The 15484-nt window shown below is 44.3% G+C and overlaps 1 protein-coding gene across 1 annotated transcript in view; it reads right to left on the bottom strand.

Annotated features, from left to right (window-relative positions):
• Positions 1–3402: 3402 nt before the first annotated feature.
• LOC137293402 (WD repeat and HMG-box DNA-binding protein 1-like) overlaps positions 3403–15484 on the bottom strand; it is a 28439-nt gene continuing 16357 nt past the window's right edge. Inside the window, exons 10-27 of the mRNA XM_067823920.1 lie at positions 14418–14459; positions 13722–13926; positions 13181–13350; positions 12445–12629; positions 12001–12082; positions 11474–11639; positions 10857–10974; positions 10307–10415; positions 9579–9640; positions 8943–9057; positions 8567–8683; positions 6990–7177; positions 6391–6518; positions 6079–6161; positions 5804–5947; positions 5494–5606; positions 5076–5211; positions 3403–3729 (exon numbers count right to left, since the gene is read on the bottom strand). Coding sequence (XP_067680021.1) covers positions 3559–3729; positions 5076–5211; positions 5494–5606; positions 5804–5947; positions 6079–6161; positions 6391–6518; positions 6990–7177; positions 8567–8683; positions 8943–9057; positions 9579–9640; positions 10307–10415; positions 10857–10974; positions 11474–11639; positions 12001–12082; positions 12445–12629; positions 13181–13350; positions 13722–13926; positions 14418–14459 — 2334 coding nt within the window. The 3' untranslated portion in view covers positions 3403–3558. The remainder of the gene's footprint in view (positions 3730–5075; positions 5212–5493; positions 5607–5803; positions 5948–6078; positions 6162–6390; positions 6519–6989; positions 7178–8566; positions 8684–8942; positions 9058–9578; positions 9641–10306; positions 10416–10856; positions 10975–11473; positions 11640–12000; positions 12083–12444; positions 12630–13180; positions 13351–13721; positions 13927–14417; positions 14460–15484) is intronic.

Here is a 15484-nt window from a genome sequence, read left to right as displayed (position 1 = left end):
CTGGAATACCATGACATGTGTCAAGTCAGTGAGCCTGACCACCCGATCCCCGTTACGACAACCATGGGTTACAGGACACCAATTCTAAACGGGATCTTCGCGGGTTGATAACGACGACTGGATCCCAGTGTCAACCGGCCTGTTGACTACAATTAGTGCTGTCGTTCCCGACGTGCAGTATTCTTCCACTGTCTTGTTCCGATGTTCAAAATGTGCGTGATAAATTTCTATGGACGAAAACTCGATTCCACGGTTGGCATGACTACCACGACCAAGAAAATACATCCCAACTGTCAGCTATCTGCCGTGTCTTGGTGCACGTGCAGACAGCCAAGCACCAGGCAGTTATTTAAATAAATCATTGTGTGCGAGTTTGTGTTGTTGATGTAATGGCGTTATTCTGATTAAAACAAAAATAAAATCGGAAATTGAAATTCGTTAATAATGCTGGAATTATATGGAATTGCTGGGCCAGTTCATGCAGAATTCTTAACACTGGAAAGCACCGCCATATATCTTGAATATTGCTGAGTGCGGCGTAAACCAAAACTCACCCATTCACACCATGAACAGTGAATTCTCTAGCTCGAACTCAAAACGGTCCCAAAGGTGTTTAAAGGTTGTTATGGTAATGTATGGATTGCGTTGTTCTGTGAATTGACGATGGTGTCAGAAAAACCCTCAGGTCTAGCATTGTCATCATGAATATCGGGTGACTATTGAAGGGATGGTTGTTAACATGTGGCACGATGACGGTATCCATTACTTCCTATTGTGACATTGACTGCTGAATGTAATGAGAACAAACTAACGGTCATGCACATCCCCACACTGTCAGTGAGCTGCCATTAAACGGTTCACCTGTATGGGTCATCAGCTGGCGACAAGCCTCTTTATACGACATCTCCATATATACGCATCAAAGACAGTGAATATCGTGAAGAAGTCAGCGACTCATCAGTCCACCGAACCCTACGCGATGTCCTCGTGATCAGATTTTCTAGCAGTCTACACCTTGCCAGACGTTCCAGGCTGTCTCTGTTACAAAGAGGACGTCTGATTGGACGACCCCTCCCGGATCAACAGCCGAGAGAACATTCTTCTGATAGCACCGATTGAGAGTTGTTGTTCCACTCAGGGGAAAACGACTCGGTGATCATGGCCACTAGTCTTCCATATCTAGGATGAACCTTTACCTTGGAGAGTTTTCTGGACATCTACCTATTGCTATGTCAAGAAAAAATAGTTTTTCGTAGCGTCGGATCTGCGACTAAAACGGAAATAAACTCACATACTGCAATTATGCAATTCTACCCCAATGTGCTTAGTGCCTTCACCACACGTGAATATGTTTTTGATGTACTGTGTGAGTGCACATGTTTTACATGTGCACTCAAGTATGCTGGGATATGGCATGACCAAAAGTTAAAACTGCCCTTGGATTCAGGATGTGCTTTATGAATGCGAAAGTGTATGCTTGAAGGTGGCCTTTTCACTTAATTGCCCAGCATAAATAGTATTAATTACCTTTCACATCATTCCCATGTAAGACATACAGTGGGCTTGCCTGTCAGATTTCAGTTGTTGGAGATACAGGACAAGAGAGTTAATGAGTTACATTCAATCAATACAGACGTCTGTCCTACGTGACATACGACTCTCCTGTCTTGGAGTCCATACAAGATATATACCCCATACTCTGGTGTGAGATATCAGGATTCTCGTGTCTTGGAGTCCATACAAGATATACATACCCCCTGCTCTAGTGTGAGATGTCAGGATTCTCCTGTCTTGGAGTCCATAATAGATATATACCCCCTGCTATAGTGTGAGATATCTGTATTCCCCTGCCTTGGAGACATACCCCCCACTCTAGTGTGAGATGTAAGGATTCCAGAGCTGCAGATAAGCTGCATATTTGTGTATAATACCTGATAGACAAGTTGAAATACAAAAGAAAAATACATGCCTGTGTATGAAAAAGCACTATATATTTCTGTTTAGGCTTTGTCAAAATAACTTAGTATTTACCCAGTTCATCAAAATCATGTTGCATATATTCTCAATACACGCCACTCAAGAACTTCAAGTTTTTCCTCAGTTAGTATTCTTGATTAAAAGAATCTTGATCAAATAGTTGTTTTCTTTCTACATGATCTGGAAATATATTTTGGTTGGTTGACAGTGTCCACATGCTCAAAGTGAATAAGCTTTACAAACTGAAAACAACTTCATTAGAGGACTGCTATACGAATTAATAGGCAAGTCCTGTGTTTCACAATCAGAATCAGCTACGGGTGGTATTTTAAATGAACTTGTAACATTATCTATTTGCAGTATGGGAGTGAAACTTGATGACTGTTAGAGTAAAGATATGGCTGCTATATCATCTAATAGCCATCTTGGTCTCTTGTTTTACACCCAAATGGATCTAGACTAAGGCACATATCATTTTGTACAGCACAGATGGACAAAATCTGCATCAGGTAAAGGATGGGGTCTTGTCTTATAGCTGAATAATAATATTGCACCTCTTATGGTTATTTGAAATCAACACCTGGATTTAAATAAAGACGGTGGGTAACTAAAAGTATAGATACCAACATGAAACTGGAAATGCTCACTTAGTCTCCAAGGTATCAGTATCATACACACACTGCCCAAAGTTTATCTGGAGCTCTAGGAATCTCGAGTTTGGTAATGTCATGATATGCATCGCTGGCTTCAATTTTTCCGTATTGATTCATACTTGGACATTTATTTCTCAAAGCTGACAAATATTATCTTGATGTTGCACAAATACGTTATGTGAAACATTTTCTTGTCAAATACATCCATTTCTTTATCAAAAGTGAAACTACTACATTTTTCTCTTGTAATTCTGTTACAGAGGACACCAAGTGTGTCTAGATTTGGTGAGTGTTAACTCTCATATGAGTCTGCAATCAAGCATTGGCTGCTTGTTATGAACAAAACGTTGGAAATGTTGTGATTTCAGTATCGGGATGCGTACGTATCATGGGGCACCTGTAATCCCTGCTCTAATGTCACACATGAGGATTCTCCTGTCAGTGAGCTTATATAAGGGCTATAATCCATGTATCTGAGTGAGATACTGTGAGTCAGTATAAGGTCGGGACTCCTTCACCTAAGAATAATAAACATTTTAGTGTGTAGCCTCTTCTGAAAACTTCTGTGATTTGCATCCTAAAATACTTTTGTTTGTTTGAGACACTGTTCATGCACAGCAAGGAGTGTCCTGACTTTTCTCATGGCTGCCATGACAGGCTGTGGAGTTCAATACTGGCTTCACTTAGCCACACCTAACAAGAAATAAAGAAATAGATACCCCAATATGGACATGCCAACACCTATGAACAATTGGAAAGAAAAAGTAACAAATTGTGTGTTATAATTTATACATTATATACACATCATACAAGGTGTTCATGACTTGAGGAATCCCATACCGAGACTAGGCTTCTCTGGTAGCTATGTCTGACGGATGGGAAGCTGCATAGGGCAGGGTTCAATGCTTGCCAACAGAAAGCTTGGCTCTCAGTCTTTTGAAAAAGCAAAACTACTTAGTTTTGTGTTAGTTGATTGTGATAGAGGCCTCATCGTCGACTTCTTGTTTGGCTTCTCACTGCTGTCATCCTCCATACGCTTCCGCTTGCGGCTGTCAGGACTCGTGGTAGCTGACTGAGACTTGGCTTTCTGTGACCAGGTCTTGGGAAGAAAAGTTGGTGTTAATCTTCTTTGCAAACAATTACCATACTTTGTATCATACCGCCAGTCATAACACAACATGCAATAACCAGATCAGATTTTGTGTAACATACGACCAGTCAAAACACAACATGCAATAACTAGTTCAGATTTTGTGACAAGTACATCTGTCCCTCCTTCTGACTTCTCTGGTTTTTAGTGTTCATGCATATACTGTCCCAGGTCTTCAGTGTGTTTATTTACATACACCTGCCCTACGTCACTATGTATGTCCTAAGTAATCTCCGAGTCTATGAATACATATCTGCCCCAAGTCCTCTCGCAGTCTATGCATACACACCTGTCCCATGTCCTCCTCGAGTCTATGTATACACACCTGTCCCAAGTCCTGACCTACATACGAACACACCTGTTCCAAGTCCTCCTTGACTATGTATACTCACATGGCCCAAGTCCTCCCTGAGTCTATGTATACACACCTGTCCAAGTCCTCTCTGACTATGTATACACACCTGTCCCAAGTCCTCCTCGAGTCTATGTATACACACATGTCTGAAGTCCTCCCTCAGTCTATGTATACACATCTGTCCCTAGTCCTCCTTGAGTCTATTTGTACACACCTGTCCCATGTCCTCCCCGAGTCTATGAATACACATCTGTCCCAAGTCCTCCTCGAGTCTATGTGTACACACCTGCCCAAAGTTCTCCCTCAGTCTATGTATACACCCCTGTCCCAAGTCCTCCCTAAGTCTATGTGTACACATCTGTCCCAAGTCCTCCTCGAGTCTATGTATACACACGTGTCCGAAGTCCTCCCTCAGTCTATGTATACACATCTGTCCCTAGTCCTCCTTGAGTCTATTTGTACACACCTGTCCCATGTCCTCCCCGAGTCTATGAATACACATCTGTCCCAAGTCCTCCTCAAGTCTATGTGTACACACCTGCCCAAAGTTCTCCCTCAGTCTATGTATACACACCTGTCCCAAGTCCTCCCTAAGTCTATGTGTACACATCTGTCCCAAGCCCTCCCCGAGTCTATGTATACACACCTGTCCCAAGTCCTCCTCGAGTCTATGTATACACACCTGTCCCAAGTCCTCCCTCAGTCTATGTATACACACCTGTCCCAAGTCCTCCCTCAGTCTATGTATACACATCTGTCCCAAGTCCTCCTTGAGTCTATGTATACACACCTGTCCCATGTCCTCCCTCAGTCTATGTATACACACCTGTCCCAAGTCCTCCCTGAGTCTATCTACATACACCTGCCCCAAGTCCTCCCTAATCTTTGTATAGACAGCTGTGCCAAGTCCTCCCTTACTATGTATACAAGTATGTCATACCTGTCTCTCTTCCTTCGGAAGGGCACGGAATCTCTCGGCTGCCACCTGACTCAAGTCCTCCTGCGAGAGGTCTGGTCTCTCTTCCTCTAGTTCCTCTCGGTTCTCTTCAAGCCACAACTGGAAGCCACTCACAGATCTGCCAGCAGATATGATCAGACTACAGGCAACAGATGATCAGTCTACAGACAACAGGTGATCAGAATACAGAGGACAGGTGATCAGACAACTGACAACAGGTGATCAGACTGCAGACAATCAGCACCTTCATGTTGCAAATGAGCTCTGAGTGACAAAGGTCAACAGATAGTCACTTTAAAGCCCATGCATGGTACAGATCAAAGGCTGGTCTCGACAAGGCAATTAAATCCCTGCCAACAGGCCAGAAGTGTGTGTTCAGGAACTATCAGACGGTACTTACGGCTTGCTGTTCTGAATTTCCGAATCTTCCTTGATGGGTTCTGCTGCCGTGTGGTTCGATGCCTTGCTGTCACCACTTCTGCTCTTGCTGAACATGTTGGATATCGTCTTTGTCTGAAACACATGGAAGAAGGAAATATGTAGATGACACACGGATTTCACTCTGATTCTGAACTGGAGTTTCACAGAGTTTCAAGACTTGTGCTAGTATTTGGTGACATTTATGACGAGTGTGTAAGATGTAATGTAATGTGTGTTGTGTAATGTGGTGAGAAAGTAGTGTGGGACCCCCTTCCTATGTCTTGACAAACCTTCTTGTTGGTGCCTGACTTGCTGGTTCGGATGCTGACAGGAAGAGGCACAATTGGTTTGTCCGACTTGTCAGTCTTTGTGGGGAGTTTGTCAAACACTTGACTCCCCTTGAGTGGATGGCCAGCAGAACACTGACTGGAGACCTGTAACAAACACCCTGTTATGAACACTTCAAATCATGAATATCCACCATGTCATGCTCAACACTGTATCTACACTTCTAGACAACTTTCATGTGTGAGTGTAAGAGTGAGATAATATTTAGAGGACATACCTTGAATGGGTTTGAACGAGCTAGTATGGACTTGGTGGTGGGTTTGCTTGGCACTTCCCTCTGCTGCAGATTCAACTTGGGTCCTGAAAGATGACCAATACTTACATACTAGAACTTTCACTCAAGAATAACATTCGAGAATAACAAAGGCCTATAGTCTTCTCATGCAGCTGAGTTGAGTAGAATTATAGGCTTATGAGATACTGTTGTCAGGCACAATGTTCTGGACAACATAGTCTTGTTTGGAAATTGTATTGTTAGTGTACCAGCTGGCTTTAACAGCTTTCAGTACTAAACTGTGACTGTACTGACCAGTAGTGTGACCCTCTGTATCATCTTCCTCCTCCTCCATATCAGCCTTCTCTTCCTCTTCCTCTGCCATGTTTTCATCATCTTGCTGCTCCACATTTCCGTTTCTCCGAGAGCAGGCTATGTCCTCACTACACAACATAGCAAATAGTTAGTAGTATTCCCGCCATGCCACAGAAGCCAGGATATAATCAAGTCTGGACCTGAAATCACGTGCTTGATTATCAACCCCCCCCCAAACAATCCACATTATTCAAGGTGCAATAACACACTATAAACCAATCTGATCACACTATCCAATCAGTTCTCTTGTACAAGCTGCTGGGGATCAGCTCTAGCAATGAATTACCTGTACCAGTAGAATTCCCCAAAGAAGATACACATCTCAGATTGTGCCCTGTACTAGTCTTGCTGTCACTTCACCTAGATACAGTTGTGCCCTAAACATGATGTCTTGCTCTAACGTCTCCTTGATATAAGTCTCCATGTTTACATAAAGCTAGATATCTTCATCTGGAGTCACAAAGATACATGTCCCCATTTGTGAGCAACACTAAACGTCATGATGTGACATCAACTACATGTATATGATTCTGCGCTACCTTTCTTCTACTATCTCCTCCTCTTCCTCTTCTTCTGCTCGTCTCTGTGCCAGTTCACTAATGCGTTGAGCCAGCTGCATATGTTTGAGGCGACTGGCATACTTGATGGCCAGCTGCATGGTGTGCTCCTCCTGCATCATCTCACACACTTCCAGCGCCCGCGCTTCCCGGTCCGATCTGGCAGACAGCTGCAAAATGAAACGTGTATGTGAATCATCTTGCACACTTCCAGAGCCTGAGCTTCCCGGTCCGATCTGGCAGACAGCTGCAAAATGAAACATGTGTATGTGAATCATCTCGCACACTTCCAGAGCCTGAGCTTCCCAGTCCCATCTGGCAGACAGCTGCAAAATGAAACATGTGTATGTGAATCATCTCGCACACTTCCAGAGCCTGAGATTCCCAGTCCCATCTGGCAGACAGCTGCAAAATGAAATATGTGTATGTGAATCATCTCGCACACTTCCAGAGCCTGAGATTCCCAGTCCGATCTGGCAGACAGCTGCAAAATGAAACATGTGTATGTGAATCATCTTGCACACTTCCAGAGCCTGAGCTTCCCAGTCCCATCTGGCAGACAGCTGCAAAATGAAACATGTGTATGTGAATCATCTCGCACACTTCCAGAGCCTGAGCTTCCCGGTCCGATCTGGCAGACAGCTGCAAAATGAAACATGTGTATGTGAATCATCTCACACACTTCCAGAGCCTGAGCTTCCCAGTCCCGTCTGGCAGACAGCTGCAAAATGAAACATGTGTATGTGAATCATCTCGCACACTTCCAGAGCCTGAGATTCCCAGTCCCATCTGGCAGACAGCTGCAAAATGAAACATGTGTATGTGAATCATCTCGCACACTTCCAGAGCCTGTGACCCGTGAAGGTCCCGGGGTAGAATAGGCCTTCAGCAACCCATGCTTGCCATAAAAGGCGACTCAGCTTGTCGTAAGAGGCGACTAACAGGATCGGGTGGTCAGGCTCGCTGACTTGGTTGACGCGTGTCATCGGTTCCCAATTGCGCAGATCGATGCTAATGTTGTTGATCACTGGATTGTCTGGTCCAGACTCGATTATTTACAGACCGCCGCCATATAGCTGTAATATTGCTGAGTGCGGCGTAAAACTAAACTCACTCACTCACTCCAGAGCCTGAGCTTCCCAGTCCCACCTGGCAGACAGCTGCAATGTGAAACGTGTATGTGAATCATCTCACACACTTCCAGAGCCTGAGATTCCCAGTCCGATCTGGCAGACAGCTGCAATGTGAAAAGGGTATGTGAATCATCTCACACACTTCCAGAGCCTGAGCTTCCCAGTCCCACCTGGCAGACAGCTGCAATGTGAAACGTGTATGTGAATCATCTCGCACACTTCCAGAACCTGAGATTCCCAGTTTGACCTGGACCTGGCAGACAGCTGCAATGTGAAACGTGTATATGAATCATCTCACACACTTTCAGAGCCTGTCTTCCCAGTTTGAACTGGATCTGAAGGACAGATGCAATGTGAAACATGTATACAACATTATTACATACAGAAAGTATACATGTGTAAGGGACAGCTGAAGAAGGGACTTACTGCAAAGAGCTTGATGAGAGCTTCCTGTGCTGGGCGCAGAGCCTCCTGCAGGTCAGAGTTGTCTGCCCCTGGCATCTTCAGTGAAGTAGCAAACAGGCAAGTCCTGAGGAAAGTTTCCTGTGAACCATACAAACAACGATTGAGGTAAAGGGCACTGGTTAATCTTGCCAATGTCACAACTTACTACATACTGCCTCGTGTGATAAAGCTTGATACTGCCGGATACATGTGTTTGTATCTTTCCTAAGGACTCAAGACATGGGAGTTACAAAATGTACTTTAGAGTAAAAGTATTACGAGTCAGCACAGACAATGTTTGATGTGAAATGACTATACAACGTTACAGTTATGGGTTTGTATCACATGCTTATCTCACCTCATATTGACTTTTTTCTGTGTTCATTTCACACATGGGCAGCTTAAATGGGATGACTGACACAGCTGGGCGTGGCAGCGTTGGGGGATATCGGGCTCCCTTGCAGGGGATACACCTAGAGCACATAAGTACATCAATACACCCTGACAAAAACAAGTACATCAATACACCCTGACAACAGCAAGTACATTAATACACCCTGACAACAGCAAGTTCATAATACATTCTGACAGCAGCAAGTACATCAATACACACCGACAACAGCAAGTACATCAATGCATCCTGACAGCAGCACGTACATAAATACACACTGACAACAGCAAGTACATCAATACATCCTGACAACAGCAAGTACATCAATACATCCTGACAGCAGCAAGTACATCAGTACACACCAACAACAGCAAGTACATCAATGCATCCTGAGAACAGCAAGTACATCAATACATCCTGAGAACAGCAAGTACATCAGTAGACACCAACAACAGCAAGTACATCAACACATCCTGAGAACAGCATGTTCAACATAATATAGATACTGACAAGGTGAGTGGCTGCACAATGCACCTACTGTTGGCCAGTGATTGAACATCTGAAGCAGCAGTATTCTCATTGACAGACATGAGGGACACTTACCTGAGTTGCTGTGGGTTTTCCCCGACTCCCACAATCCAGTAGTGATCTGACTTGCCCTTGGCCTGCAATAACACATGGATATACACAGGTTGATCCAGAAGAGTGAAGGAGGCTCTCAGGTACAGTAGCCCACTTGGCAACATACTCCTTCACATATGTCAGTCACTTATGATACTGGGTAACTCTTTTTGTCGTGTGATTACCAGAAGTGCAAAGTATTGCTGTTCACGTTAGAAAGTACTGCAAATTGTCTGATGTATTCACATGTTCTCATTTAAGCTTCTTGCCACTGCCTCATACTGTGGTCACTACAGGTGAAACAGTCATTTTATGACTAAACTGCCATGACGTTACGAAAACTCATTTCCAAAGGTTTGGGAGTGAGTTTAGTTTTACGCTTCACTCAGCAATATTCCAGCTATATGTCGGCGGTCTGTAAATAATCAAGTCTGGACCAGACGATCCAGTGATCAACAACATAAGCATCGATCTGCGCAACTGGGAACCGATGACATGAGCCTGACCACCCAATCCCGTTAGTCACCTCTTACGACAAGCATAGTCACCTTTTATACCAAAGGTTTGGATGCATTACAGTTTATCAAAGCAAAGGCAAAATACAGCTGTCTTATTGATACTGCAGTATAATGTTTGATCCCATTTAGACAAGCATGTTGGACTGCCATGTGGACCCATGGGAGATCCTCACACTCGACTGACATACTCACATGTTCATTTGTGTCGGCCACCTGGACCCAGGTGAGAACCCTTGTGGAGCTCAGTCTCCGCACAATCCCAGCTGAGTCCATGGAGAAGGGTGTTCCCTCAGAGGAGAATCTGCAACATTATCAACAACCCACTTCATGAACTCGCTACAATAATGAGAGAAAGCCCTTATATCCATACTCAGCCTTACCACTGCAGTGGTGACCTGACAGCCTTACATCTGTATGTATCCAAGCCACTGCAGTGGTGACCTGACTGCCTTGCATCTGTACTTATCCAAGCCACTGCAGTGGTGGCCTGACTGCCTTACATCTGTACTTATCCAAGCCACTGCAGTGGTGACCTGACTGCCTTGCATCTGTACTTATCCAAGCTACTGCAGTGGTGACCTGACTGCCTTGCATCTGTACTTATCCAAACCACTGCAGTGGTGACCTGACTGCCTTGCATCTGTACTTATCCAAACCACTGCTGTGGTGACCTGATTGCCTTACATCTGTACTTATCCAAGTCACTGCAGTGGTCACCTGACAGCCTTACATGTGTACTCACCCAAGCCACTGTAATGTCGATTTGGGTGACAGAGAGAGTGGGCTTCCATTCAGCAAAGTTTTCTTCTGACGCCCGACTGTTGTGAGGATAACTCCTAGAAACTGGTCTCCAGGGATTCCTACAAAAGACCATTCCGTCATGACCACCTAAACAACAACCACAAAGGAATCCAGACACCTAATATAAAACTTAAAACATCGGTATGGGCAGTGTATGTCACACATCACTGGATCAATTTACCTATGCAAGTGTGGAAAGTACTATAAATTCAAGAAACTTACCCACGTCAACGTCAAACATACATATAGCTTCACGTAACTTACCTATGCCAGCGTGGTAAATACATAGCGCTTCACGCAACTTACCCATGCAAGCGTGGTAAATACATATAGCTTCACGCAACTTACCTATGCCAGCGTGGTAAATACATAGAGCTTCAAGCAACTTACCCATGCCAGCATGGTAAATACATATAGCTTCAAGCAACTTACCCATGCCAGCGTGGTAAATACATAGAGCTTCAAGCAACTTACCCATGCCAGCATGGTAAATACATAGAGCTTCAAGCAACTTACCCATGCCAGCATGGTAAATACATAGAGCTTCAAGCAACTTACCCATGCCAGCATGGTATATTATCATCAGTTTATTGTCATGGGCTGCAAGACACACAACTGGGCCAGGGATGGAGAAGAGATCCTGCTGGATGCCAGCTTCACTGAAAATCCTCAGGTTACGTGCATCAGAAGCCACAGCAATCCAGCCATTGCCAGCTGTCAAGGCCTGAGGGAAGACATGTTTCTGGTAATAGTAGATCTGTATCAAACAATTATACATTACATCTGTGATGCTGGCAACCAGCGAGGCAGTAATGGTACTGTCAGTACTGAACAGCCACACTGTCATCCTGGCAACCTGTGAGGCAGTAATGGTACTGTCAGTACTGAACAGCCACGCTGTGATCCTGGCAACCTGTGAGGCAGTAATGGTACAGCCACTTGCTCATTGGCAACCTGGTTTCAGGTCTGTGAGGCACAACAGACACATTAACATACAGAATAAACAATGGGGGATGTATTACAGAGACTTACTGAATCAACTTTAGGATTAATGAATGTCAGCGTACTGATTAAGGAACACTGACCTGGGCTTCTTCTCCATCAGGCAAACATATTGTCCACTCCTTGCTGCTGTCCCATGACCCAAAATGCATGCACATCACCTTACTGAAACATGAAATAAACAGCACATCACCTTACTGAAACATGGAATAAACAGCACATCACCTTACTGAAACATGGGCTAAACAGCGCATCACCTTACTGAAACATGGCATAAACAGCGCATCACCTTACTGAAACATGGCATAAACAGTGCATCACCTGACTGAAACATGGCATAAACAGTGCATCACCTGACTGAAACATGGCATAAACAGTGCATCACCTGACTGAAAGATGACATAAACAGTGCATAACCTGATTGAAACATGGCATAAACAGTGCATCACCTTACTGAAATATGGAATAAAACAACATATCACATTATTTATCACTTGATTCAAAGCCAGGCTGACGGAAACACCTACCTGGGGGAATCATCTTCAGCAGAGCTGGCCAGCACAAGAGCTGTGGAGCTGAGACTGGCCAGGTGACAGTCCAAGCTGTTGGTCAGGTGCATGGCATGGTGTGTGGCCGTGCTGTGGAACTCCACATCAATAGAGTTCTCCTCATCACTCACATACTGCTTCACAATGCCCACATCATTCCATACCTGTTGGCAGAACCCCTTCATGCACATCAACATATAGCTTTTCTGGTATATCAACACAAAGCTTGTCGTACTTATCAACACAGATGGGACAGGTGTGGCAACCCACAAGATATGTGTTCACGAATAGCGTCTGACCCTCTGAAAAATCTCACAGATTCACCAGTGGTCAGAAATCATCAGCCCGCCAGCCCCAGTGTCTGACTGAATATTTCACAATGTCTTTGTGTGAAGATCTTATTTGCGGCCTGTGACACTTGTTAGCTGTTTATAAATCTTATGTTTGTTATCATATAATGTTAATAATTCAATGTCAATTGTATGAAATGTTAAATCTGAAATGTTTGTTTGACTTTATTCTGTGGGTCCTGTGAATTTTCAGTGGGTCAGACAGAAATCTGAAACTTACAGGACCCAATGTCCTGTTACTTTGAAACACCTTTGTGAACTCTGCAAGATACCTGCTTGATAGGTGTGCCAACCTACCATGTACCTGTTTGACAGGTTTGCAAACCTACCATGTACCTGTTTGACAGGCGTGTGTGCAAACATACCATGTATCTGTTTGACAGGTGAGATGGAGTGGATCCTGGCTGGAAAGGTATCTGCAAGGGAGTTGGCTTGAAGGTATTGGCTGGTATTATGGAGGCAGGTGGAGGTAAGCTGTCTGCAATGCTGCTTGCATCATCATCCTTGGGTAAAAGCTTGATGTCTTTCAGAAAATCTGAACATAAGCAGAAGTTCAACAGCTTCCCACTCAACTATCAGATACTAAAGCTTGTTGTTAGTAAGTTAGCAAATTCAAGACATGATGAGTGATAAGTAACATGGGGCAGTATTGGAGAGTAAAGGGAGGTAACTCATTGGGTGAGTGATTCTATGATTCTTCAGGAAACTACGGAATTCAAGTTTCCATGCAACTGTCAAAGGGAGATAAACAATAAAGCATGTGGACACCAGGGACTACATACAATACAGCATGACATGTGGTACTGGAGAAGGTGCTGCTGGGATGTTACATGTTACACTGAGAGGAATACAACTGGTAACAAAGGGAGGAGGTCAAGTGAGTTCAAGATACAAGACTATCCATACCTCCATCATCGTCATCATCATCATTGTCATCAACCAGTGGCTGGCTCTTCTTTGTGCTAGGTACATCTCCTGGTGCAGCATCTGGTGCTTTGCCGTCATCATCATCATCCCCAGGGGCTGCATTGCTGGCTTCCAGGAGCAGATCATCATCGTCATCAAAAACTCCAGTAAACTGCCCCGCATTCATCGGGTCATTCCCAGGAGGCTGCAGGGACAGAAATAACTATAAAATTGCTGGTGGACTCTGCTAAAGTGACACGTCCAAAATCACTTGCCCAGATACTTTTTCAACTATACCAGCCACTTTTTCTGTTGTTTTTTAATGAACAACATAATTAACATTGGATAGTCAACTGGACACAGGGACAGTATGATATGCAAATTTGCTTGCCAACAAAAAACAAAAAAAAAACCATAACCACCCCCACCCATTGAACTTGGACGTCAGGCAATGTGTTATTTAAACCTGTGAGGCTGTGGGAGACAAGTCAAGCGACACTGCAACCATGGGAGGTGTATTACATCCACAGCCTTAGAGAACTGTTTCAGAACTCTAGTCCTAAAATGTTATTATGCATTCTCTTGTGTTCAGCACAATTTAGTAGATTCTGGCCTGTGACCCTTGGAATTAAAGTCTGCATTACTCTACTCTATCGCGATGACTAATCATGACTGTATCCTCTGAAGAAGAATTACCTCATCTCTGGTTGTTGTCAGGTCAAAAACTCCAAGCTGTCCCTGTGTAACAGAAACATTCATTTGTGAAAGAGTGGTACTCTATGCTCCACCAACAGTCAACACTAGCCATACAGAACAGGCAATATGGTACTCCATACCCCAACAACAGTCAACACTAGCCATACAGACCAACCAATATGGTGCTCCATGCCCCACCAACAGTCAACACTAGCCATACAGACCAGCCAATACGGTACTCTATGCCCCACCAACAGTCAACACTAGCCACACAGACCAGCCAGTATGGTGCTCCATGCCCCACCAACAGTCAACACTAGCCATACAGACCAACCAATATGGTACTCCATGCCCCACCAACAGTCAACACTAGCCATACAGACCAACCAATATGGTGCTCCACGCCCCACCAACAGTCAACACTAGCCATACAGACCAGCCAATACGGTACTCTATGCCCCACCAACAGTCAACACTAGCCATACAGACCAACCAATATGGTACTCCATGCCCCACCAACAGTCAACACTAGCCACACAGACAAACCAATATGGTACTCCATGCCCCACCAACAGTCAACACTAGCCACACAGACCAGCCATTATGGTGCTCCATGCCCCACCAACAGTCAACACTAGCCATACAGACCAGCCAATACGGTACTATATGCCCCACCAACAGTCAACAGTAGCCACACAGACCAGCCAGTATGGTGCTCCATGCCTCTGTCTATGGGAGGAGCACTTCAATCTCACAATCACACTCATCCACCAGAAGCCTCATTGTTTCCTGCCAAATTGGTCACATGACTAGCCATGCTTGTCACTATCTCCATAATATCATAAGCCCTTATCCTGACTCATGCTTATTATACTCACAGAATCCAATGGAAACGGCGCTGAGTCAGTTCACTATGTCATGTCCACTAGCCTGTTAGTCAAGGATGCTCATCACCAGGTAAACAGCTGAGCTTGATGTGGCTTTTGTTTGTTCATGTGGAGTGCTGCCGAGTTGTTATCAAGGAGCTTGCTTCAGTTGAAGGTCATTTTTCTATGAGTTTTTCCTCT

The sequence above is a fragment of the Haliotis asinina genome, chromosome 8 (assembly GCF_037392515.1).
Source record: "Haliotis asinina isolate JCU_RB_2024 chromosome 8, JCU_Hal_asi_v2, whole genome shotgun sequence".
In the NCBI taxonomy this organism is placed as follows: domain Eukaryota; kingdom Metazoa; phylum Mollusca; class Gastropoda; order Lepetellida; family Haliotidae; genus Haliotis; species Haliotis asinina.
Note: the sequence above shows the minus strand (reverse complement) of the source record. Positions and strands in the feature narration are given on the sequence as shown.